Below are 25,923 nucleotides of genomic sequence, written 5' to 3'. Positions count from 1 at the left end.
CGCTGTGCCCTTGATCAAGGGACGTAGCGTCAGCTTGCTCCAGAGGGACTGTCCTTACGACTTAATGTGGTGACGTGGGGTGAAAGTCATGTCAGCCCTGATCTTGATGAAAAAAGATCCTATTCTTTTTAGCTTCTGTTGAACTGGACAAAACTTGAGAGCTCTATGGTTATAAGAGAACTAAGTGCTTTGGTGAACTTGACACAGTATTACAAAGTCATGAGAATTAGTCCTGCTCCTCAGTGGCTCCCATTGTTTTAGAAGGGTTTCAGCTTTGATTCACACCATAGTTGCCAGTGTAATCATGCTGTAAATTACTGTAAATGGATGAATGGTTTCTTTGTAAAAAAAAATATACCTACTTTTTTTTTTTTATCAAAGGCCTTTAGGAGAGAGCTGTTGACCCATGAATAGCAGAGTAATGCAACTGTCCAGCCTTAATGAACACCGCCTGACTCACGACAAGCACTTCCGCAGTGATTTATTGGCTCTGTGACTGTTAGAATACAGATATGAATGAGAGTGAGGTGAGTTAGACCCATTTACAACAGACTTTTGTTGATCATATTTCAAAGATAGTCCTTGAGCCTAAATCTTGAGTTGGTTGTGTGTAAATGAAAGAGTCTTGAAAGAAGCTAATTGGTATTTATTGGTCTTAATTTTAAGCTTTAAATATGAATGTTCACTGTACACTTTAGCTTTTTGTTCTGTTATTAAAGAAAAGTGTTTAAAGCATGTAAAGCAGGCTAAAATGATATTAAGGATCAGTTACTCATCTAATTAACAAGCTTTATATCTTTGTTAGACGTGTTGGGCCATTTATTTCTTTTTACGTACTAATTTGCTATTTTATTGGTTTTGTCAGTTAGGAAAAGTTCTATTTTGGAAAATTTTGTCATGGATGTAAGGAAAAATGTGTCTGGAACAAAAAAACGGTGGTCTTTTGCCCCTTCCTACTGTCAGATTCAAGCAGACAAAACCAATGACCTCTCCAAAGAGTCAGATACAGCATTGATTTTATGACCCTTCCTGTCTTAATATGGAAATCCACTGGGACAAACAAATATTCATGTTTTCTGTTATTGTAAAGATCAATATGCAGGAAAGATCTGTCTTGACAGCTTTCAGCTTTCCATGAGTTCTGGGCATATTTGCTGCTTTTTATATAATGTTTTGCCTCGTCTTCCTCATGGGATCTAGGGGCCTTATGTTGAGCGTCCTTTACCCCTGCCCCATGGCTCGGAGACTCTACGTTTTTGAATTAAGTACCAGTGCTATTTTGCAATTAATTAATGCACAATATCTGGTCTAGGCCGTGCCATGTGTGACCTTGGAATGATAATTTAAGCTCATTTCATTGCAAATCTTTCATTATTGTGAGTTTTTTGTTGTTGTATATCATAAATTTGTATTATGGTTAAATCCAGTATTCAGTTTGTGCCAATATGCTGACCTCAAACCAAAAAAAGCGCTTTAATTGCTTTTCTTACTTCTTGGATGGGTCAAGGTGCGGTTGCATAATTATTTTTTTCTTTTTTCACTTTCTTGAATGCGCTTGTTACACATCCATTTATTCATTAATTGAGCTCTTAATTGTGGCAGCATATTGCAGCTCATTTTGGAGGTTAATGATGCTTCCGCCTGACAGACACGAGCTGAAAAAAGCTAAATTACCATTATTGGTTTACAGTTTTTACACTGGCTTTGTTGCAGGTTTTTTTCTGCCTGTATATATGTATTCTCTCTCGCTGTGTGTGCGTGCGTGCAGAAGTCTTATGGTTTGTTCAGATGCAACTTTGCAAACCTAAGCCGTGCTGCCATGTTCTTTTTAGAGAGAAGAGCCAACCCTTCAAAACATGCCATACTTGTCCGGTCTTTTTCTAATTGTACTGTCATGAACTTCAACATTTACCATGTTAACTGAGGCCTGTAGAGTCTGAGGTGTAGTTCTTGGGTGTTTTGCCATTTCTATGAGCATTGCACAGTCTGACCACAGTCTGTCTTGGCAAAATCAAAGTGAACACAGAATTCAACACAGAATTCACAGGAAAAAAAAAAGTGTGTGTGTGTGTTTAAATTAATTTTATATAATATTATTTACATTTTTTTTAAACATTTTTAATTTATTATTTATTATGTCTTAAGTTTTATTTTAGTTTTAGAGAGTTTACTTTTGAATTGATGGTTCTGTTCTGACTGAGTATAAATTCTTTAATCTGTCCATTCTGTTGGCCCATGTAGTAGCAGCGTATCTGCTTCCCATTTGTTGATCCTGTCTAGAATGTCTAACACAGATTAGCACTGGAGACAAATGCCACTGGGATCTTGACACTTTGGGGATTGGAAATATAATCCGTTTTGCACGTTACTATCAGTTTGAGTTATAATCCTGCATTGTGCTGCCACAAGGGCTCACCCAAAGTCCATAGACACAAATGTCCCCTAGAGCTGCCAACACTTGGAATGAAGTTAGGGGAGTACATTAAGAAGAAAACCATAAACTGGCTTTGCTCATTGTACACATTCAACAGACGATGACAGGTGTTGTAGAGTGGTCCGTTTCTGGAGTCCCACCTCTCCCAATTATGTAAGGGTGAAGGATTCCTTCTGATGCCACAAGTTGCAAAAAATGGAACCGGAAACTCAAATGGTTATGCTAATATCTCAATTGCTCAGAGAGTTGTTTTTCTGAATTATACGCGTTATACCATGACATTGTCCGCATCTCCTGGTGCCAAATAACGGTCATCGACTGTTGGTTTTATTTCACTTCATATTGATGTGATGAGTCAAGTCCTGCTCCTCCATCAAGCTATTCACCTTTGCATTTTCTCATTAAATTTTTTGGTTTATCTCATTTCAGTCAAATGTTGGTTTTAAATTAGCTCCGTATTGCTGAATTTGTTATCTGATATTGCTTTGGGAACATTACAGTCATCCGAAAGAAGATATCCACATCTGTCCCAATGTCCCAATGACCACAATTTTTCGGCCAGCAAAAGGTCAAAATTAGCATGGAAATTGACTCGGTTTACCCAGCAACAATATTTTGATCCCGAAAGATAAAATATATTAAGAAAAACATTAAATGTGCATATTCCTTTTTTTAAAGAAAGGAATAAATTCTAAATATTCTGCACAGCCTAGTATACAGTGTGTACAATATACAACCTGAGCAGACTAATATACAGTTTTTCCCACAATGCACTGGCAAGTAATATGAGACCCAATTTTCTGCACTGGCAAGTAATATAAGCACATATTATTTCTTTGGACTGCTGAAAGTTTTTTTTTACTCCATTATTTAAAAAAATAAAATAATAATAATTAAGCCAGTGAATAGAATCTATTTTGATTTCAGGTTAAAGATTATACATTACTGGTGGTGGTTGAGGAGATATCCCCTGATATGATTGTAAAGCACTTTGGGAGTACAGTAGTACATAAGAAGTGCTATGTAAATGCCTCATTCTATATTCTATATTCTATTCTATTAACCCCATGCGTGAGCAGTACTAATAGTGATGCCTGCTAACACATGGGGTTCATGCTTGGCTATTTTACACTATTAGAGTGTGAATGAGCTCTGTGTTCTGATAACAAGTACAGTATGTCACAGTGCCTCTCCATCTCTCTTCATGTCATGTCTGAGTCACCCAGCACCCCACGGCTCTCGCTCTTTCTGCTTCCCCTGATGCCCTCTCTGCCTGGCCCTGGCCCTCCGTTTCTCCCTTCACTCCTATTCATTGCCAAACTTCCTTCCTGTTGTCCTTTCCTGGCATGCGTTGGACACCGGCATGCCAATGTTGCACCATTTTTTACTATCAGCACCAACAACACTCGTAGAATGGGACAGGGAATGGAAATCCATTACTATCGCTCTGCACTCCTGGCATGAGTGGGCGAGCTCCTGTCAAGTTTCCAACCTTTCTGCCAGCGTCCCTTTTCAAATCGGAAACTGCGGCATATGTTATAAGGTAGGCTTCAAATAAGAAGCTACTGCAGGCCCGGCCGACAGAACTGAGATTGGGTGATGTGTTAGCTTAGACATCGCTTCCCATAAAGAAACTGAGATGTTTTACAGGGTTTTTATTTCTTTTCAGTTTCATTATTTGTTGACATGAGATTGCATATGGTATTTTATGGCCATTCGGGGATGTAGGAGTTCTGCTCAGGAATAGATATTTATCATTGTGTATGTGTGTGTGTAACCATCATGAAATGGTGGGGGTTGTATATTTTGGTGTGGTGGGAGTGATGCAGGCATGCACTTCGATATAACTCCTGCAGACAGCAATGCATTATGGGAATTTATCAAAGTGCATTTCTTGCTCAGTTCTCTAATTTTTACTTTTTTTTTGGTTGTTCTTAGTTACCTTTTATATCCCTTATGTAAATGAAGACTTTAATAGCTAATGAATAGTTGACATCAACTATTTATTTGTTTATTTATTTATAATAACTCTTTTAAGACCTTCTTTGTCTTAAGGGATGTTTAAAATCTTCAACATCTCTCCTTAATCATCACCTTTTCTTGCTCACTGTTTTGCTATATTGTTTCATGTCCCATTACAACCCTTTATGGGAATGGCATATGAATTTAGATCCTTCTGCTCTTTTGTCTTGTCCCTTCAGGGCTTTCGCTGTTTAGCGGGGTCTCTGTCAGCTCTTTTATCAGGACAGGCATTCAGGCATCATGATGGACTGTTATCTCACCCTCATCCTATCTGACTATACAAAAACCAAGACACTTCTCACCTCTCAAGATAAAGCACGAATGGTGTCATGATGATTTACAATTCACAGTTTAATGAGAGACATCCATCAATAATGTGCAGTGTACTAATTAGAACAAACTGCTGTGTGTTAAATTGTGTTTTGGCCAGATTAATGGCCAAAAACACAATTTAACACACTGCAGTTTCAATCAAAATTTAACCATTTACTTAAATTCACATTCTTAGCCTAAATGTGAATGAAAGGGGAGAGATTTTTTTTTCAACTGTGTTGGAAAACAGAACTTATCTGCATGTAGTTGCCTGAAAAACCAAATCACCATATTCAAAATAGTGTTAATATCAAAAATAGTTCTGTAATCTACCAGAAGAGGGCAGCTCAATCAGAGTACAGATCACTTTTAAGAAAATATTACCACAGAGATAAACAAACACATGATTTACAAATATTAAAATGTGTTTTAACCTCTTGCTTTTTTTTTTAATCTCTTGCTTTTTGCGATTGTTTCGGTTTTTAATGGAAATGTGAAGATCCCGCTTAAAAATAGACATGCGGTTTCTCATGTGGAACAGTTAAATGTATTTAGGACGGATACCTCCTCCATGCCATAATTTAACTACACTGTAAGCTGAGAACCACACATGATGGTAAATATACAAAAGGTATATTAAATGTGAGTACTAGTGGTGGTAGTAGTAGTTGGACATTTCAGATCCAGAGTAAACGCATTGCTTGCAGGATTATCCACACCATGACTGGGAGGTCCAGTCTGTGAAGATGCTAAAGTATGTAATATAAATATCAAAGAGACTGGCACGTCTCTCATCAACACTCAACCAAATGATGTTTATTAGAAATGAGTCATGATGAATCTGTGCCTACACAGAAGCACATAAAAAGCAATTAAATGCATACCATAAGAGTCATGGGCAGACTCTGTTTCCTTCAGAGCTCAGAGAAAAGCTCCTCAGATTCTGTAGAATTGAAACACCCGTCGTTCATGAAGTTATATGCATCCCTGGCCATTTTATACTCTTATTTCATGGCTAGAATATGCATGTCTACTAGGTTTGGCCATATAGTAGTGCAGTTGGTCTGTCTACGTCAGGTTGAGATGTTTATTTTTGTTGCATATTCTACTGTGTACTATGTGAAACCACGTTTGTTAGTTATTTAAATGTCAACATGTTAAAGGATAATTCCGGTATTTAACACCTTGAGTCTATATTGTAGTTTGTTTTGGATGAACAAGAGTGGTGGACAACTTTTTTGACAATGGTTCCTCTCTCGAGTTTTTGACTATAATAGAATTGGCCATGGACCCATTTAACATTGCAGTCAATGGTCATGTCCGAAAATGTCATTAAAACAGCCAATAATGTTCGTTTACAAAACTGTTAAACTCACCGAGTGGTTAGTGGTGTTCGTTGATGATTATAAACAATATATCGTCGCAATATATGATTCCAATCCGTTTATTTTGCTATAGTGGAACTATTTTTTCAGACACTTCACAACCGTGTAACTTCCGCTCAATATTTGAATCTGAAGCGTTAGCACACTTCCGACCACTTGATGGCGATAACCGATGTTTATATCTCGCGGGACACTCACGGTCACAGTCGAGTTTAACTTCATATTGCACTGGTCAGTGGTCACGTCTTTCAATATGGTTAGAGTTTGTGCGGTCAAAAACTGCGGTAAAGTTCCTAAAAAAATTATTGTTTATTTCGCTTACTCTCCCGGAGCACAGTTGCTCTGCTCGCTAGCCTTATGAGAAACGGAAGTGAGCAAAAAGACTACATCGACCAAATGTAAACAGCCCCCTTTCCGTTTCCGGTAGCGCATTTATATTAACGAGCACTCAGTCCTTCAACAGAATTCAATGGGATTTTACAAAAAGACGAATAAAACACGACAGAAACTGTATTTCACAACACTTTTTGTTTCTGGAACATCAACTAACATCACTAATCACTCGGTGAGTTGCACAGTTTTGAAAACTAATGTTTAAGGTTGTTTTAATGACATTTTCGGACATGACCATTGACTCCAATGTTAATGGGTCCATGGCCAATTCTTTTATAGTCAAAAACTCGAGAGAGGAACCATTGTCAAAAAAATGTTGTCCACCACTCTTGTTCATCCAAAACAAACTACAATATAGACTCAAGGTGTTAAATACCAGAATTATCCTTTAATGTCTATGATATCTACCTTGGCCTCATACTTGACTTGACTTGATTTTTTTTTTTATGCTTTCATTGACTCGTTTTCTGTATTTTTATTTCTTTTCAGGGTGTCTTCACACTGTTTTTGGGGCCCTTCACCTTTTTTAATGCGCAGAAGACCAAATACCTCCAGATCGTCACCTCTGTAATGAGATGGATTGGTAAGTTCCTTACTATTTTATTGTATTTCTTTTTCTATTGATTTATTATACTCTGTACAAATAATGTTTTTGTTATTAGGTTGCAGCAAAACACAGCCTATTGTATTCAAGATTTACCTTTCTGCAAGTAGGTTTTGTTAAAGCTTAAAAAATATCTGTAAAGGACAAGTGCATTAAAGGGATGGTTTGGAGTAATTTAAACCTTTTCAACCTAATTTCCCAAATCACAGAAGTGACCTTGACGTCCGGGTTAGCGGTAGCATAAGCCATCAGGCAAGTGTTATTTAAATAAACTCCTGATGTACTTACAAACTTTCCTCGTTTTATGAGTGTAGAACCTGTTTGTACTACTGTAGAAGTTTGGTACCATTCTGTGGTATTATTATTATTAGTGGAGTAATTTACAAGATACAACATTGGATCCATTAGCGCCTGCACTAAGCCATTCGGCTAAAATCTCTAAATAAGCTCTAACTTTAATGTTCAACCAAGGGAAAAAAAGCTTCTGGGGTGGGGTGTTTGGCTCGAGGTCATGGTGCAAAGGACCCTAGGTTGAAATTACTCCAAACCATCCCTTTAAATCCATCCATCCAAAATGCATCCATCCATCCATCCAAAATGGCATCCATCCATCCAAAATGGCATCCATCCATCCAAAATGGCATCCATCCATCCAAAATGGCATCCATCCATCCAAAATGGCATCCATCCATCCAAAATGGCATCCATCCATCCAAAATGCATCCATCCATCCAAAATGCATCCATCCATCCAAAATGCATCCATCCATCCAAAATGCATCCATCCATCCAAAATGCATCCATCCATCCAAAATGCATCCATCCATCCAAAATGCATCCATACATCCAAAATGCACGCATGCATCCCTCCATCCATACAAAATGCATGCATCCATCCATCCATACAAAATGCATGCATCCATCCATCCATACAAAATGCATGCATCCATCCATCCATACAAAATGCATGCATCCATCCATCCATACAAAATGCATGCATCCATCCATCCATACAAAATGCATGCATCCATCCATCCATCCAAAATGCATGCATCCATCCAAAATGCATGCATCCATCCATCCATCCATCCAAAATGCATGCATCCATCCATCCAAAATGCATGCATCCATCCATCCATACAAAATGTATGCACCCATCCATCCATCCATCCATCCAAAATGCATGCATGCATCCATCCATCCATCCATCCATCCAAATGCATGCATCCATCCATCCAAAATGCATGCATCCATCCATCCATACAAAATGTATGCACCCATCCATCCATCCATCCATCCAAAATGCATGCATGCATCCATCCATCCATCCATCCATCCATCCAAAATGCATGCATCCATCCATCCATCCATCCATCCAAAATGCATCCACCCATCCAATCTGCATCCACCCACCCATCCATCCATCTATCCAAAATGCATCCATCCATCCATCCAAAATGCATGCATCCACCCATCCAAAATGCATCCACCCATCCAAAATGCATCCACCCATCCAAAATGCATCCACCCATCCAAAATGCATCCACCCATCCAATCTGCATCCACCCATCCATCCAAAAAGCATCCATCCATCCATCCAAAATGCATCCATCCATCCATCTATCCAAAATGCATCCACCCATCCAATCTGCATCCACCCATCCATCCAAAAAGCATCCATCCATCCATCCATCCATCCAAAATGCATCCATCCAAAATGCATCCCGCTCCATGTCTCCGCCTTCTGTCTCCCTCATACTTCAGCCTGACAGCCTAGACAGGCCGTCTCAGGTGTGATTGGGCAGTCAGTTACCAGATGACAGGCCCAAAATAAAACCGCCCATTCTCAAATCACAGCCGCACTGAATCGTGGCTTCTGCTCCCATGTGCATGCAGTAGTGAATGAACATACAATGTACAAAGAGCGTGTATTCTTGTGCAAATATTCTGTGCTCATTGAAACTTCAAAGAAACAGACATATGTCCTTTTGCTCACCCTTCTATCCTCTTCGTCTCATTGATTCACAATTAGACGTGTATGAGAGTCATTGGCGGTTGGATACGTTTCCTAACAGCTCCACAGGCACTAACAAGGCAAAAAATAAAGGCAGTTGTTCTAGCTGTGTAGGTTTCAGTAATGCTTGTAGAGTGGTGCTATGCAGCGTTGTAAAGCAATCACTCAAAATTGATGTATCAAGAAATGCATAGACAGACTACAGAAATCTGCTGATTAGCATGTGCACCCATATTTCTGCCATCTGTGTTTTAATGTATTGCTCATTTAAGGGCACTATAACCTGAGGGGTGAAGAAGCACATCCTGCTTGCTTCAGCAACATTAAACCGCTCAGTGGAGGTGATGAACTTCACAGCAGTGCTGTTATTTCTCAAACTGTTTTTCAAGAACATGTTCATGTTCTTTTAGTCATTTGAATCAATATGGGGTCATTTGCACAGTGCATGTATTATGTATGATCCCACTCGGCAAAAGCCATCACTGGTCTAGCTGGTTGCCGTTTTCTTTTTGCTTTGTATTGCAGTTTTTGTTCTTTTTTGCAGGAATATATCATAGATGCCCTACAGAGTAGTGGTCATCTTTTTGTATGTGTGCTACTCTTATCTTTCTCTATTGCTGTTTTTCCTTCGCCTGTTCTGAACCTCCAGAGAGCTGAAGTAATTATTTGATAATGCATTCTTCACATTCCTGTCTATAGTGTGATTTAGAGCCATTCAGATCTAGAACTTGGGTATCTATGGGCCCTAAAGTATTAAAATGTCTTAAATTCACTCTTAAAACTAGGGCTGTAAACATTTTTTTAAAATCTTGCTTATTATAAAAACTCATTTTACAACATAAAATTGAATATCATCAAATAAAAATATTTTTTTCATATTTTTTTCCATCTAATTTGCTAATTACTAACCACCATACATGTTTGATATATTTGCATTTATATTGCACAAAATTGTATAATATTATACAAAGTAGTATTCAGGGTTTTTGTTTTTTACATTTAGACATTTAAAAGAATCAATTGTTTTTTTGCACAAGGTTATTCAGGTATTCTGCAAGGGTAACTTCAGGTTTACTTGTTAATCAGTCTTCTGGGCAGAAAAAAATTACTCGGACAGAACAAACAAACAAAAAGACAACAAATCTGGTCTAAGCTTTAGGCCGTGTGTCCACCAAAGCGTTTTTAGCCAGCTGAAAACACTAGGCGCTCTGCTGAAAACGCCTAGCTGTGGGCGCTTGAGAGCATTTTGGCAGCGCAGCATTTTTTTCAGTTGAGATGCTTTGCTTGTTATGATACAGAATATCCGCGAAAGTGTTACAAGTATCTCATTTCACATATTTTTTGTTTCTGTGTCGATTCTATATTAAAATGACGATTCAATGTAACGTATTTTCTCTGGCTCTTGTTTAAAATGATTTTGTTCTGTTTTTATGCTGCTTGTTGTTGTCATCTGTTGACGTTGTACAAGCAGAATGTGGCGGTGTGGTATTAGTCCCGCCTCTCCTCCACTGTGATTGGTCGGTTGGGTAAAAAGTGACAGTGCTGAGCGCTGCGTTTTACCCAAAGTTAAACATTCTTCAACTCTTCCTGTAAAAAATGCAGAGCGCTTCAGCGTGAAAAAAAAATGCTCAGCTCGTCGTTACGCTCATGGCGTTTTGAAAACGCGGCGCTCCCATTCAAAACAATTATGCCAGCCGCGTGAAAAAAACGCTTTGGTGGACACACGGCCTTAGACCGGAATTAATGTGATTAGACCGGTTTTAGTTTCCTTTGACTCTCATTAACAAACATTTGGACTTTTAATGTGCAGAGTAATCCATGAATGATCTCAGTTTCTAATTAATAATAAAAACGGGCCTATCCATGCTAATGGAACTTAAAAGTCAAGCGAAAATGACTACTTTACCACAGACTCACCATAGATTGAGCCACTGGAATTTATCCCTGAAGAGGAAACCAGGTAGAGAACAGCTGCCAAATCTAATAGGGATGTGTCTGAAGCCCAAAGCCTAAAGGGACGTATATAACCCTGCAGTTGTTGCTTACATTACGGTTCATCAGATTTCACTTTAACGTGAAGATAATATGGAGAAATGACTGGAAGGACGATGCCGGATGATTTGGTGTGCAAGAGATCCTGAACATCATTGACAAAAAAACGTATCTTTTAAAATATTGTTTAGTACCGCCACTCCCTATACACAGAGTACACGTGATCGCGAATTCGGAAACTTTTTCAATTCCCTGCATATTGTTAGCAGCTCTCTGATGCCTGCAAATTATATACAATAAAACAACCCAACTTTATAATTGCGAGAGAATGCAAAAGCATTGAAATATGTTTTTCCTTCCTAACTCCTTTTTTTTTTTTTCTCCATCACCATGTCCTTTTAGGGGCTCCGTAGAATGCTTCATTTCCTTTCCGTATTCGGCTACGGACAAATCCCTAATATCTAATATACAGTAAAGCATGTTTCGTTTGTAGTACATTTCTGCACAGACGTTATAATTATTTTGTAAGCAGTCTTGGAGTTGTACAGTGTTTTTTCTTGAAACTATTTCAAGGAATACTTGATTCTGATTGGTCAGTCACTGCATTCTGTGGATGGATATTTTTGTATAATGATGCTAAACTGTATATTTCACTGTTTTGCTTGGCAACTAAATTCCTACATATTGGTGCTAGTTTCATGTCTCTTGTATCACTCCACAGCCTCTTTCTTCCCACACAATACAATAATTTGATCTCAAATCAATATCCCATGTCCATTTAATTTATTTGGTAATTACAGGGAGAATGTACTGTCAAGCAGTCATTATCCCAAAATAAACCCCTTCAGAGTGATACAAGATGCTTTCAGGCCCCGGCCATCCTCATAGGGTTTCTTTTGTAATGTGACCAGTTGACAGTACTTTTATTCATTATATACTGTGCTTACTATCCGGATTAATCGTGTGTATATATATATATATTATATATATATATATATATATATATATATATATATATATATATATATAGTGCTATTATTTTACACTATATATATTTTATATTTTTAAACCAAAGCTGTCAAAATTCTTCCACATTTTTCCCTTCCGTCGATGAATATCGGCATATCTAAACATTTTTGCAACCATCCTTCTCTGTTCATTTGAACCAGACAAACTTCTCATGCTGATTCTGAAGATTTGTCAATGGGTTGACCAGTCGCCTTTCAAATCTTTAGCTTTTTCCATTCACCCTTTCCAGTCTTGTGCTTTTTCCTATGATCTTCTCTGCTCTCAGTCATTACTCACAGCAGACAGCAGGACAAGCAGTCACGTCCCTCGTGTGCCTTTTCACCCATAATGCACAGGAGGAGAGACCGTGCCTGCTCCTGTGTCAAATGAGATGTGGTAAGTAGGATTCGGTTCAGTTGGCGCCAAGGGAGCCACTTTGTGTTTTAGACTCAATGCCATCTACTGCCAGCGCCGTCACTCTGCTGAACCTCGCGTACCAGAAAGCGGAGCTCAATTATTAGCTCAATGAGCATAACCGCATCATACTTGACTTAATACTGCTTGTTGTGTGTCGTTACTCATCTAGGCACATATATAAAACCTCAGCAGTCTCCGAACCCGTAGCCTTTCACAACCACTTGTATGAAATGCATGAAGTGACTTGTTTATCAGGAACACAGATATGGCATCTTGTCTTTGTATGCAAAGCTGTGCATTTTTGCGTGTGTTATTTAAAGGCAGTTTTATTGCAGGGGTAATTTAAATGGGAAGGATCACCTCCTCTCAGCACTGAAGTAGAGAACATTTATCAGCTTTTGACATGGAGAGCGAAATGAGTCAGTGAGGTTGCCGCTTTAATTCATATTTAGTGTTAGCGTTTGAGGAACGGACAAAGAGCGTGTGATTACTCACTGGAGATTAATGACTTCATGTTGCGTTGCACAACGGTTCTTGGAGACTGCATTACTGTTAATGGTGTTAGAGCAAGGTGCTCAAGAATCTGTGTTGTTCAGGTTGGAGACATTGCGTCATTACATGCGTTCCTGTGGCTCAAACAGAAGATCGTGGTGCTAACAGTTTCAATGGTTCATTTCCCAGGGAATTCATCAAAAATAAATCACTTATGCGAGTCGCTTTGGATAAAAGCATCTGCCAAATGCATAAATTTGAATGTGATGTAAGGAAATTTGTGTGTGTGTATATAAAGGTGATCATTCTGCAATAGATGCAAAGAATCAAGTGTAGATGTGCCAACTATGATCTTCATTAAAATGCTGTAATTGCTAATGTGATAAAAATGTGCAGTGTAGATGGACTGATTCGAGACATGCACAGTACAATTGCTTTTCTATACTCTACAAGACATGAGAGGGCAGCACTGAGTCATGTCATGTAATTTTTTGTATATTCGCTTGGAAGGATAAAAGAAGAAAAGTAGTGGATGCGCCATTACATGCAACAAACAAGAACCAAAACAAAAACTATGGAAAATGATATATTGTTTACTGTTGGAAGGAATGGCATATTGCTTTGTTACGCTCTTTCCGCACTCTTCTTCGACTCCTGCACAACACATCACAACTGTGTATTGCCACCTGGTGGAATCTCCTGTCTCAACATTTACATTGAGCATGCGCTGTTGTACGTGAATCACGGACACAAAAATTGGGCTACATGTGGACTGTGCGCGCGGATGTTCCCTCCTGATGAGGGAATTTATGTCCCGTAGACTTTTACGGGAACGTGGATGGCCGAAGTATACTTTTGGCTTAAATGAGCGTGTCAAAGATAAAGTTTAACAAAAACTTGCTGTCAGGAAGAGCTTTTCGAGAAATAAAAATCCTCTGAATTTATAGCATTTACAGATGTGAATATAATTATCAAATGAAAGTTTGTTTTTTGTTGTGTGCACTGAGAAACGCTTTACAGTGGCGAAAACTGCAACAACAAATAGGGCTGTAAACGATTAATCGCGATTAATCGAATCCATAATAAAAGTTTGTGTTTACATAATATATGTGTGTGTATTGTGTATAATTATTTTGTATATATAAATACACACATGTACTTGTATATATTTAAAAAAAATTGTTATTTATATATAAAATAGTTTATTCATATATAATATAAATCATATAAAAATATATATGCATTATATAAATGCAAATATTTCTCAAGTATATACATGCATGTGTGTGTATTTATATATATATATATATATATATATATATATATATATATATATATATATATATATATATATATATATACAAAATAATTATACACAATACACACACATATATTATGTAAACACAAACTTTTATTTTGGATTCGATTAATCGCGATTAACCGTTTACAACCCTATTTGTTGTTGCAGTTTTCGCCACTGTAAAGCGTTTCTCAGTGCACAGACTAATTGATAATGAAATCATAATTGATAACCCCCAATTTTTTCCCTTTTAATATTTTGATTAGTTGCAGCCCTACTTCAAATAGATAACATCGCCACTAAGGAAAAGCTGCAGTACAATTTAAATGTTAAGGGTTTTTCCCTTTTTAACAGGCGTCCGTTGAACATCAGACTTTAGTGTTTTTATAGGTCAGATATACTGTAAAAGGTGTTGGGTCTGAAACGGCATCAGTGTGGGATATTCCGCAGCAGTGTAGTCTCAAGGTGAAATATAGCCGTGCCTTAATGAATACCCCAGGCAATGGTTCAGCTCATAGAGCCTGAAAATTGCTCTCAAGGAAAATGTGTTGGTGTCTCTCATTTAGCAGGGCCTACAATATGGACAAGCGACAAACTACCGCACACCGCTTTCCTTAACAGACCATAAAACCACTCGCTCATTTGCTTGAAAATTTCAGAGGATCGTCAATTGGTCTAAAATGGCTTTGGCTATCCAGATTGTGGATGCTCTCTACTGGGTTTCTTGTCTAAATTCTGGTAAGATAGATGTCTTAAATTTTGCGCTCTCTTAAGTCTGCTATGTATTGATGTGCACATTTGCCTCCTTAATGAGTTTCTGTTATAACTTTAATTACTTTCAAATTAGGTGCAGAATAAAGTTTAGGTGATTATGGAGATGTATGTATGCTGTGTATTCACCCTCTGTTACATGAGCATATTCAATACAGAACTATATCACAAAGACAGTCCAAAAAAATCAATTCATGATGATTCCAAGTGACCGTTTTGGCAGCACAGAAGAGACCGTTTCTCTGCGCTGTAGCATTGGGGTTAAAGATCTGGGCTGGGTGCTGAACCAGAAGGCTGATCCATGAACTATCACCATTGCATCCCTTGAGCAAGACCTTATTGAGCAAGACCTTATTGATCCGTTCACTGTTTTTTTTCCACTGAAGTGTGTTTGTCCTGAAACGGCATTCCTGTCAAACAAACAAACTCCTTAACCTATGTGAGGCTCTATACATATTAGCTATAGTATGAGACATTTATTTTTATTTATAACTAATATTTATTTATATAAATATTGTTATTTAAAAAATTATTTTAATTCATTCATTCATTAATAATAAAAATAAAAATGATATATATATATATATATATATATACATTTTTCAAAAAAAAAATTGGATTACATATATACTATAGAGATATAAATATTATTACATATATACTATAGAGATTGCTTGGAGTCATTATGACTTTGACTAAAGTTTTTGAAAAGAAGTCTTATGCTCACCAAGGTTGCTTTTATTGATAAAAAATACAGTGAAAAGTAATATGTTAATTTTATTTCAAATGTGATTTATTTCTTTGATGGCAAAGCTGAATTTTCTGCATCATTACTCCAGTCTGAGTCTCACACGATTCTTCAGAAATCATTCATATATGATGATTTGATACTCAACAGACATTTACTAATATTTTCTATGTAATATATAATATATAATCTTTTCTATATAATATGTTGAAAACAGTTGTGCTGCTTATATATTTGATATTTTTGTGGAAAACTTAATGTTTTTCATCCTTTTAATAAATGGAAAGTTTAAAAGAAAGGCATTTATTTGAGAAAATCTTACTAACCTCAAACTTTTGTAATGTAGTGTATCTGAATGTGTGTGTGTATATATATATATATATATATATATATATATATATATATATATATATATATATATATATATATATATATATATATATATAATATATATATATATATATATATATATATATATATATATATATACACACACACACACACACACACACACACACACACGTATATATCCCTGAGATTTGATTGTTTGATAGGAATGTTCAAGGACAAGCAAGGGTGTTGATTCAGGAACCTGTCCTACTTGGCAAAATCATGATTACTGTAAGTTGCTTTGAACAGCTAAATAACAAAGTTTATGGATGATGATTGATTGATACTTTCACAGATGGGATGTTTTTGACGTCTACTTAATGTTCTCTGCAATCATCATCCTCCATTCACACTTGATGGTCACAGTTGGTCATGTGACTGATCAACATCTCATGGGTGCTTTGTTAATGAAGAGTGTCCTTCAAACCCCAACACGTCGTCCCTATAGGGAAGCTTTAGCAATCAGTGTCGTTTTGATTGTATAATGCCAGGACATGTTTGACTTTGCTGCATGAATTTATTTGCCCCCCCCCTTTTTTTTATTTCCTCATCTACCTGTGTGGTGTCTTTCAACCGGGCTCTGTTGTCACCGGTGTCAGATACAAACACATCATGATGAATAAGACTTGAAGACACAGATACCAGTGGCATTTTCAATGGCTATCAGCATGTACACAGGGAATTTATAGCATGTGATGAATCGCTGGGCCGGGATGCAATCACATCTCATCCCTAAACAACAAAAGGCCTCTGTGCTGAAGGTTAAGCGCCTATAGAATGACTTGAGTTGTGTCGTGAGATGTCAGGAGTATTTGGATTAAGTGTGCCCTTGATTTTTATTTTTATTTTTTTTCCTCTCTCCTATTCTTTCGGTGCAGTTGTTATGAAAAGGAATAATGCATTTTGAATCCCATCCCATCTATGCTTGTACCCTCTCTGGTTGGTTCATCGGCTACATTAACTGTCTCTGACGTTTCATCTAATGATTTCCAGGTCCATCATTGTGCATGTCTGCTTTTGTCCTCTAGTTGAGCTATTGCGTATCTGTTTTGCTATATTAAGCATATTGCACATGAAGGTTGCCTGTTATTGCAGTTGTTGTGCCTCTGGCTTTGTGTTGTGTGTATATTCTTTCCTTCCTTTCTTAGCTGACATGTCTGTCATGGTACAGTATTTCTACAGCATGCAGATGTGAAATTCTAGCATTATATTCTATAATTCAAAAATAAATAATCCGTAAATGATTGAATAAAATAAAAATATATATATTTAATATATAAATATACACTGCTGTTATAAAGTCAGTGAGATTTGATACTTTTAGGGTATTTAAAAAAAATAAAATGTTATTAAATTGATCGAAAGTGACAGACATTTATGTCAGACAGTGGTTTTACGTCTTCATTGAGGCTACGTCTACATTAATCAGGATATATTTGAAAATGGCGTTTTCGTTTAAAAACGCTCCATCAGTGTGGATGAGAAACTTTTGAAAAACTCATGGAAACGCTAAATTCACATTTACTGCGCATGCGTAAAACCTTACAAAAGCTCACTGAGATGATACAGACAAAAAAAGAAATAATAAAGTTATCTTGCAATTCGTCTGACAGGATAATTTTATTTAGCAAAATATCTCATCATTCACTGATGCGTCCAGGTCGCACTCTCACCATATGTTTGGTCTAAAACGCAACTGCCGCAGGACAGCAAATGCGAGGACATTTTCTGTCATCTTTGCAGGACTGTGATATGAATAGTGTGCAAACTAACACATTTAAGCAAAATGTGAAAGTGAATAGCACATAACAGGCACAATACCGGTATATAAATTAATATCTATCGGTACAATATGCGTCACATGACTAAACTTACAACACCGTTTTTACTTTTACGTCCACACTACAACGCGAAAACGGCGTTTTCAAACGAAAATGTATTAGTGTGGACAAGGCCTCAGTCTGTCTGCCATTTTTGTTTAGACCAATGCAAAAATGTATCCTTTTCTTAAAAAGGGTTTAAAGACTTTTGTCAACTTTATTTGAATAAAGTGTTAGTCATGTTAGTAGATGCATGTTATGCAAACAAAAAGTACACAGTGCTGCTAATATATTTGTTGTTTGTTGGTTTTCAATATAATACTTGGTGAAATGATTTCAGTGTGTGTGTATCAGTACTTTTTGAACATTTCCGGCACATTTTGACGATAATATTGAAAATTGTGATAATTTTGGGCACTCACTATATTCATAAAATGAAATGTTCATATTGTTTAATCTCATTGGATCATATTTTTTAGTCATTTATATTTAATTTAGCATAGGACTGCTGTGGTATGGTCACATGACATGTTGTTCTGCGTCCCGACTTGGGGGACCCGACTTTTCGCTGTACGGATTCAGTTTTTTTTGTCACTGCTTTTTGCTTTTCTTTGGTAGTTTTACTGCATCTCATTGCGAGGGAAGCAGTACATTATGTCTTGAGACCATTGCGTGGTTTGTTTTTTGTAGCTAGTAAATTATTTATTCCCCTTACATGCAACCTGCCCTTGATTAATAGACTTAGATTAGTGTGACATGCACTCGGCCCCTAGTTTACTGCCAGAATGTTGTACTCCTGCCAGGATGAATGCATCTGTTTTAAACTGAATGAGCATGTGTGTGGACACCTTTAATGTTAATGGAGACCTTTGGGCCAGAACTGCTTTCGGGAGCACCTCCGATTAATTGCACGTCAGCTGGACTCACATGTGCGGAAGGACCCAATCCATTTTCCCCTTTGAATCTGATCAGCATTTCACATTAACACATGTACTCCTTAACCTGGCACTGTGGTGCATTAGAAAAGAGGATGACCTGAGATAGTTTTTTTAATGAGGAGGGAAGGACACAGCTCTACAACAAGAATGTCTGCTTCTTTTGGGACTTTGGTATTTTAACAGCTACCCATTTGTTGTGGACTAGAAGTTTAACCAGTAGAGCAGGGGTGTCCATTCCTGCTCCTGGAGGGCCACTGTCCCGCAGAGTTCAGCTCCAACCCCAATTAAACACACCTGAACCAGCTAATCAAGATCTTGCTAGGCATGCTAGAAACTTCCAAGTTAGGTGTGTTGAGGCTAAAAGTTGGAGATAAACTCTGCAGGATAGTGACCGAGTTTGGACACCCCTGTAGTTAGTATAGCATAAGAATATAACCATACCTATAACTATATATTTTATATATAAAACTACTCATTTCTTTGCTCTGCTGTAAAATTCCTGCCTAAAATCTTCATATAAAGATCTCCAGGATCAGCATTAAAGGGGTAGTTCACCCAAAAATGAAAATTAGCCCATGATTTACTCACCCTAAAGTCATCCTAGGTGTACATGACTTTCTTCTTTCAGACGAATACAATCGGAGTTATATAAAAAAAAATTCCTGGCTCTTCCAAGCTTTGTAATGGCAGTGAATTGCGGTTTCTGTTTTGAAGTCTGTAAAAAAGGCCTTCTGACGCGAAGCGATGCATTTGTGTAAGAAAAATATCCACATTTAAAACTTTATAAAGTAAAATAACTAGCTTCCGGCCAAACGAACATATGGATTCGACTAAGCGCAACTTATGCGAGTAATGAGACGTACTGCTGATATTTGCGCCACGCCATGACGCACTGCGCTACTTCCGACGTCACAAGTTGCGCAAGTTTCACTTTTAGGTGTTAGTAGACTGCGTATGGCCCTTTGGCCGGAAGCTAGAATTTTACTTTTGTAACGTGTAAAATATGAATATTTTCTTTCGCTTCAGAAGGCCTTTATCAACCCCCCGGAGCTGTGTGGAGCACTTTTATGATAGATGGATGGATGGATGTATTCTTCTGAAAGAAGAACGTCATATACACCTAGGATGACTTGAGGGTGAATAAATCATGGGCTAATTTTCGTTTTTGGGCGAACTATCCCTTTCAGCTCTTTTGCTCTAGATGTTAGAGATAACAAACGGTCGAGTCTTTGGAGGTTTTTACCACCCGGATTCTCGGTCTTCCTGGTTGCCCATGCATCACCTTGGGGAGTTATTGGTCCGTTCCAACTAGCTCAGCATTTTCCAGAAGCCCATTAGATACTTAACAATCTCATCTTGTTCAGCATTGATTGCAACATTGATCAGATTAGAAATACAGAAAGACAAGCTTTTTTCTCTATGAATTCAAAATTATCTAAATGATAGAGATTGAATGAGACGAAAAGATTAGAATTAAGAGACTTAAAGCTGCTTTTGTGTGCAAACCAATTAGTCAAACCTAACCCAGAGTTCAGGGTTAATAATGTATGCCCATTGGTGCATGTGTGTGCGCGAATACAGTGCTAGCTTGCACCATGGTGGAAGACTTATACAATTGGTTTAAGATGGTACGTTTAAACTGTATACATCTTTTCAGACTGGTTTCTTTGTTTGTTTGGACAATGCACTTAATTTCCTGTAATGTTTACATTGGTTGTTATTGTAAAGTATGTGTAAGCATGGTTCCAGAAGTCTCTTTTCTGTTTCACTGTTCTAAAATGACCCAAAGTCAGCTTTTTATACCAATGCATTACTATTAATGTTGCATGGCTAAATAAACTTTTTCAGCTGATTGTCCCATGGTTGGTTAACACGGGATACATTAAAGATGTACGTCACCTTGCGTCATTGGCTTCCGATGTAGACACTGTTTGTGAGCAGCAAGCTGTCAATGTGGACCGACCAGAACTGGAAATTTGGCCTCTGCTCACGTCCATCATGGCAACTCATAAAGCAGGAAACATAAGCAACAGAGACCTTACTTTTTTGCCACATCCATATCTAGTTGATGGGGAAACGAGCTTTGTACAGTTCATGCTGAAACGGATCTACAAAAATCCAATTTAACTGGATTTCAAGCCACATGGGACTTGGATTGATTTAGTAAAAATCTAATTTCATGCTTCTTTTTTTGCGCTATTGAGGCTACAAAAAAACTAACTGGATTTGAGTCGGATGTGCCTAAAAATCGGCTTTAGGCGGCCAGTGTTAACAAATAATAATCTCAACTTGGCACACTTGTGTATGTGATAAATGTTCAGCACTAAATCTACATTGTTTACATATTTGTCTATATTATAATATAATGATTTATATATGAGTTTTAATTTTTCTTTGTTTCTCTTTCAGCATTCACCATGATGATCATCCTGGCTTTGATTCGCATTGGCAAGGGACGCGGTGAGGGCCGTCCATCTGTGGCTCAGGTCTCGGGTGTGCCCAACCTCTTCGGGGTCTGTGTCTACTCCTTCATGTGCCAGCACTCGCTGCCCTCACTCGTGACGCCCATCTCCAACAAGCAGCGCATGAGCGCCCTGGTCATGGCCGACTACATCCTCATCCTGTGCTTCTACGCCCTGCTGTCCCTCACAGCCATATTCTGCTTCGACAGCTCTCTCCTGCGGGACATGTACACTTTAAACTTCACGGATAACTGTGACGTTTTGGGCATTCCAGTGTTGCGCTACTTCCTGGGCCTCTTTCCCGTCTTCACCATTAGCACCAACTTTCCCATAATAGCCGTCACACTACGCAACAACTGGAAAACTCTCTTCCATCGCGATGGCGGCACGTACCCTTGGGTGGTGGACCGTGTCGTCTTCCCACTCATCACTCTAGTGCCGCCCATTATCGTGGCCTTCTGTACTCACGATCTGGAGTCACTTGTGGGTATTACTGGAGCTTATGCCGGAACGGGCATTCAGTATATGATCCCGGCCTTTCTGGTGTATTTCAGCCGGCGTCATCTAGAGCCCGTGTTGGGAAGGGATGCTGTAAATAAGCACCGGTCACCTTTCCATCATGCTTTCTGGGTTTGGTTTGTGATATTGTGGGCAACGTTCTGTTTAATGTTTGTAACGGCTAATATTGTTATTACAGAAACCAGTAACTGAGTATAAAAGCAGATTTGTTTTGTCAAGCTGCGTTTTTGTTTTAATTTTTGAAGTGTGTTTGTTAGGGTCTTTGTTAAAAGAATGGCATTAGCTGAAATTTAATTCAGTGTCTAAAAGGGACCAAAAGAGGTTTTGGCATTACTTCGGTAGGACTAACGTGAGACTTTTCTCTCACAAATCCACAGTACTTTAGCGGATGTTCTGTGAGGCTAGATACAAACTTATAAACCTTTTTTTTTTTTTTTTTTTTTTTTTTTTTATACATTCAAAACGCAACTTCAGTTTTTTTAAGATAAGGTGTTCTTGGTCAGGTGAATCTCATGAAAGCATGCCTGGGTCATGTCTCACCCCAAAAGCAAAAATAAATAAACAATAATACAAATATATTTTATTTTGCCTAAGGAAGAAAACGTCTTACCGTATTTACATGACAAATCAAGCACACCAAATTCTGTTCTGAATAATGGTTCTCATTATTGTAAAACTACTAAAATACGATAATACAAATACAGTGATTAATTTATGACTTAATTAAAAATAAGACTATAAAATCTATAAAGGCAAAAAAATATTCTACACTCTAAAAAATGCTGGGTTGTTTCAACCCATGTTTGGGTCAAATATGGACAAAACCAACCGTTGGTTTAAAGTCCCCCTTTGGTGAAAAACATTTTTAATGTTGTTTATATGTATATGTGGTGTTTTTAAAATGCTTTACTATGTGCAAATTCATAAATCAACACCATTGGGTAGTATTTTCTCCTTAAAACCGCAGTGAACCAAAGACAGTCTCAAATACGCGGTTTAAAATCGCTGGTGTTTCTGACATCACAAACTTCCCCTTGTAACCAATCACATCAACGTGTGATCCTCAACAAGTGGATCTCTGAGCTGGTGCGAGTGAGTGGAGGGAGCGAGCTAATTTGCATATTCATAGAACCGCTTGTTTTAAATGAGGCAAGGGTGTAGTTACATTCAAGCCATTTTAAGGCATGAAGAAAAAAAACTTAAATAAAAAAAAAACCACTTAAATATGTAATTTTGGAGATCAAAGAGGAGTTTTAACTAAGGGATGCAATTATCGCCTACAGGGAGACATTACATTTTTAAACCCAACAGTTGGGTTTAACCATTGTTGACCCAAACATTGGTTGAAACAGCCCAGCATATTTTAGAGTGAACATTGATGTATAAATATTTCACAATTTAAATATGTAAAATGTAAATGATATTCCCAGTTTATATTTTATAAATGAATTTTATATTATATTATAACTTGAGGGGAAGGTGTGGTTTAATTGTCGTCTTTAATCCCAGTGTTCTTAAGAAATAGCCTTTCATTTCGTTAAAACAAAATATAAGTCCTCATTTAAATCTTTTTGATATTGGGGTGGAATGTGGCATTGTTCTTGACAGATTTCATCACCCTCTGATTTGGTTGATCTTAAGAAGAAACAACGAGCTGGTGTTTCTTCGTTCTTTTGGACTCGCCAAAAACATGATTCATAATATTCCTCAAGTCAAAGACGAACAGACTGACGGTAAACTGCGCTGACCGATGGTGACGCGTGTGCAACGCTTGAGCCCAGACCTGGAGTTCAATCTCAGTTCATCAGCAGATTGATAGAGGCATTGAAAGCTTCAATATGTTCTCCATGTACTGACGTCCTACCCGGAGCTCACGGGTTCTCAAACGGGCCCTTAGGGGGGACAGGAAGGAACCTGATATTAAAGGACACATCCTTCTCATGATCTACAGAGACAAATATTTATCATTATCAATATGGAGCATTATATGATACGTTTATTAATGATAATGTCGCTTTAGTTCTGACGACGTTGTCTTGAATTTGGCTTGAAATGAAATCCAAATGTACGGCAGCTGATTCCCACCCTGCTTTGCCTTTTGCACATTTTGGTCTTTGTTTTTGTACCAAATATTTTAATTCTCTCATCATTTAATCACCAATAGACATGTCATTCCAAACTGAAACTGACTTCTGCAAAACACAAAATAAATTATATTAAAGAATGTGTCAGCTTTTTGCTCATAAAATAAACATCAGTGGAGTTCAAAACAACATTGGACCCCATTGACTTACATTATAAGACCAATTTTTTTTTTCTTTTTTTTTCATGTGTGTGCAGACAAAAGGTCATTCAGGTTTGTAATGCCATGAGGGTCAGTAAATGATGACCGATTTTTAATCTAAACCGTTCCTTTTATGTCTTGAATGATTTTCTGTGTGTGTGTATTTCTGCTCCACCCATCTCACGTCTGCCTCAGGTTTTCTCAGGCGATATGAATGCGCCTCATTAGTTTGACACTTTGTGTTGTTTGTCAATGGCAGATTGGTTTGATCATCTGAGACGTGTTTGATACTGTAAACTGATCGCTGCTCTCTGTGAGAGCGCTGTCTGCTGATCTAAGAGAACCGTTTCAGATCCTGCGCTCGACTTCACACTGTTTCCGCGCTTGACTTAAAGGGAAATGTGTCTATAGCTCGTTTGTGGGAAGAAAGGACGTCTCCTTATTCAGTTCTTCCTCTGATGTGCTCCACAAGCGTTCTGTGAAGGACTGAAGTACATGCGTTAGCATTCATGTCACCCTAAAGCACAAAGGCAAGTCATTGCACATGGGTGCAATGTTATATTACATATATAAATACTCATGTAATATGTCCATATCTGGGGTTTTTTTAATTAAACAAATGTGCCTTCTTTCCAGGGATCTTCCTTCTTTCACCTAAATAACTATTTCTCTCTCTCTTTCTCTCTATAATGTATTTTTCTTGATATTTTCTGTGCCGCCTGTCACTTGCATGTAAGTTACTTCATATATTTGACAATCACGTCCACCGATGTCTCGTTAAAATAAAAATGGAAATGCCCTTTTTTGATCTTTAAGATTGACATTTTGTTTAATTTATTCTTTTTTTATATATATTCTACTGTTTGTCATGTCACAAAAATCATCATAAAAAGTATTTTTAATAAACTCAGACATTCTCAATGTGTTGAAAGGATTGTTTGGCATTAAAATAAAAAAAATTCTTCACATTTGCCTTTTAATATCGCATTGCTTCAAAATGGTAATGACAGCTTATTATGTCAAATCATTTGTTGCATTTTATTTTTTAAGGACAATGCCTTTGACATACTTTGTGGATACTTTTGAAATGAAATCTTTATAATTTGACTAATTAAAAATAGGCAAAAATACATAAATACCTTCCATAACTCTCAGACTTGTTATTACTAGATGAAGATTATTTTTGGTATATTTTTATACTGATATTGAAATAACAGATCTATGGACCGCAAACACAGCAAAAATCATTCTAGAGGACAACAGTGAACATTTACTCTAGATAGAACATTTTCATTTCACAATTTTTAATCCAAGTAAGGTCTAGCTCTTTATTGTGACCATAAACTTCTGAATATGAATCCCAGCATGCCTGTGACATCATGTCCTTTCACATCTGTACTGGGCTGGGGTGGTGTTAAATTCAAACGTCCCTCTTAATTCACTCTTGTTTTATTTTAATTAGCTTGAATGTTTTCCACATTCTCGGAGCCACTTAAAAAAAGGCAGCGCAGGTTGCTGGTTTTCACCCCGCTGGTTTGATTGGATAAAATGTGGCATTCTTATGGGTTTCGTCTCTTTCTGTAGTACATGCTCTGAGTAATGATGTTGGAGAGGCCAAT

General features: G+C 37.5%; 1 protein-coding gene across 1 annotated transcript in view; it reads left to right on the top strand.

Moving 5' to 3' along the window:
• tmem104 (transmembrane protein 104) overlaps positions 1 to 25,421 on the top strand; it is a 54,700-nt gene extending 29,279 nt beyond the window's left edge. The window contains exons 9-10 of the mRNA XM_079610957.1: positions 7,036 to 7,129; positions 21,449 to 25,421. Coding sequence (XP_079467083.1) covers positions 7,036 to 7,129; positions 21,449 to 22,212 — 858 coding nt within the window. The 3' untranslated portion in view covers positions 22,213 to 25,421. The remainder of the gene's footprint in view (positions 1 to 7,035; positions 7,130 to 21,448) is intronic.
• The last annotated feature ends 502 nt before the right edge of the window (positions 25,422 to 25,923 follow it).

Source organism: Phoxinus phoxinus, assembly GCF_949152265.1.
Source record: "Phoxinus phoxinus genome assembly, chromosome: 1".
In the NCBI taxonomy this organism is placed as follows: Eukaryota; Metazoa; Chordata; class Actinopteri; order Cypriniformes; family Leuciscidae; genus Phoxinus; species Phoxinus phoxinus.
The sequence above is the reverse complement of the archived record's forward strand: the minus strand, read 5'-3'. Positions and strand labels throughout refer to the sequence as shown.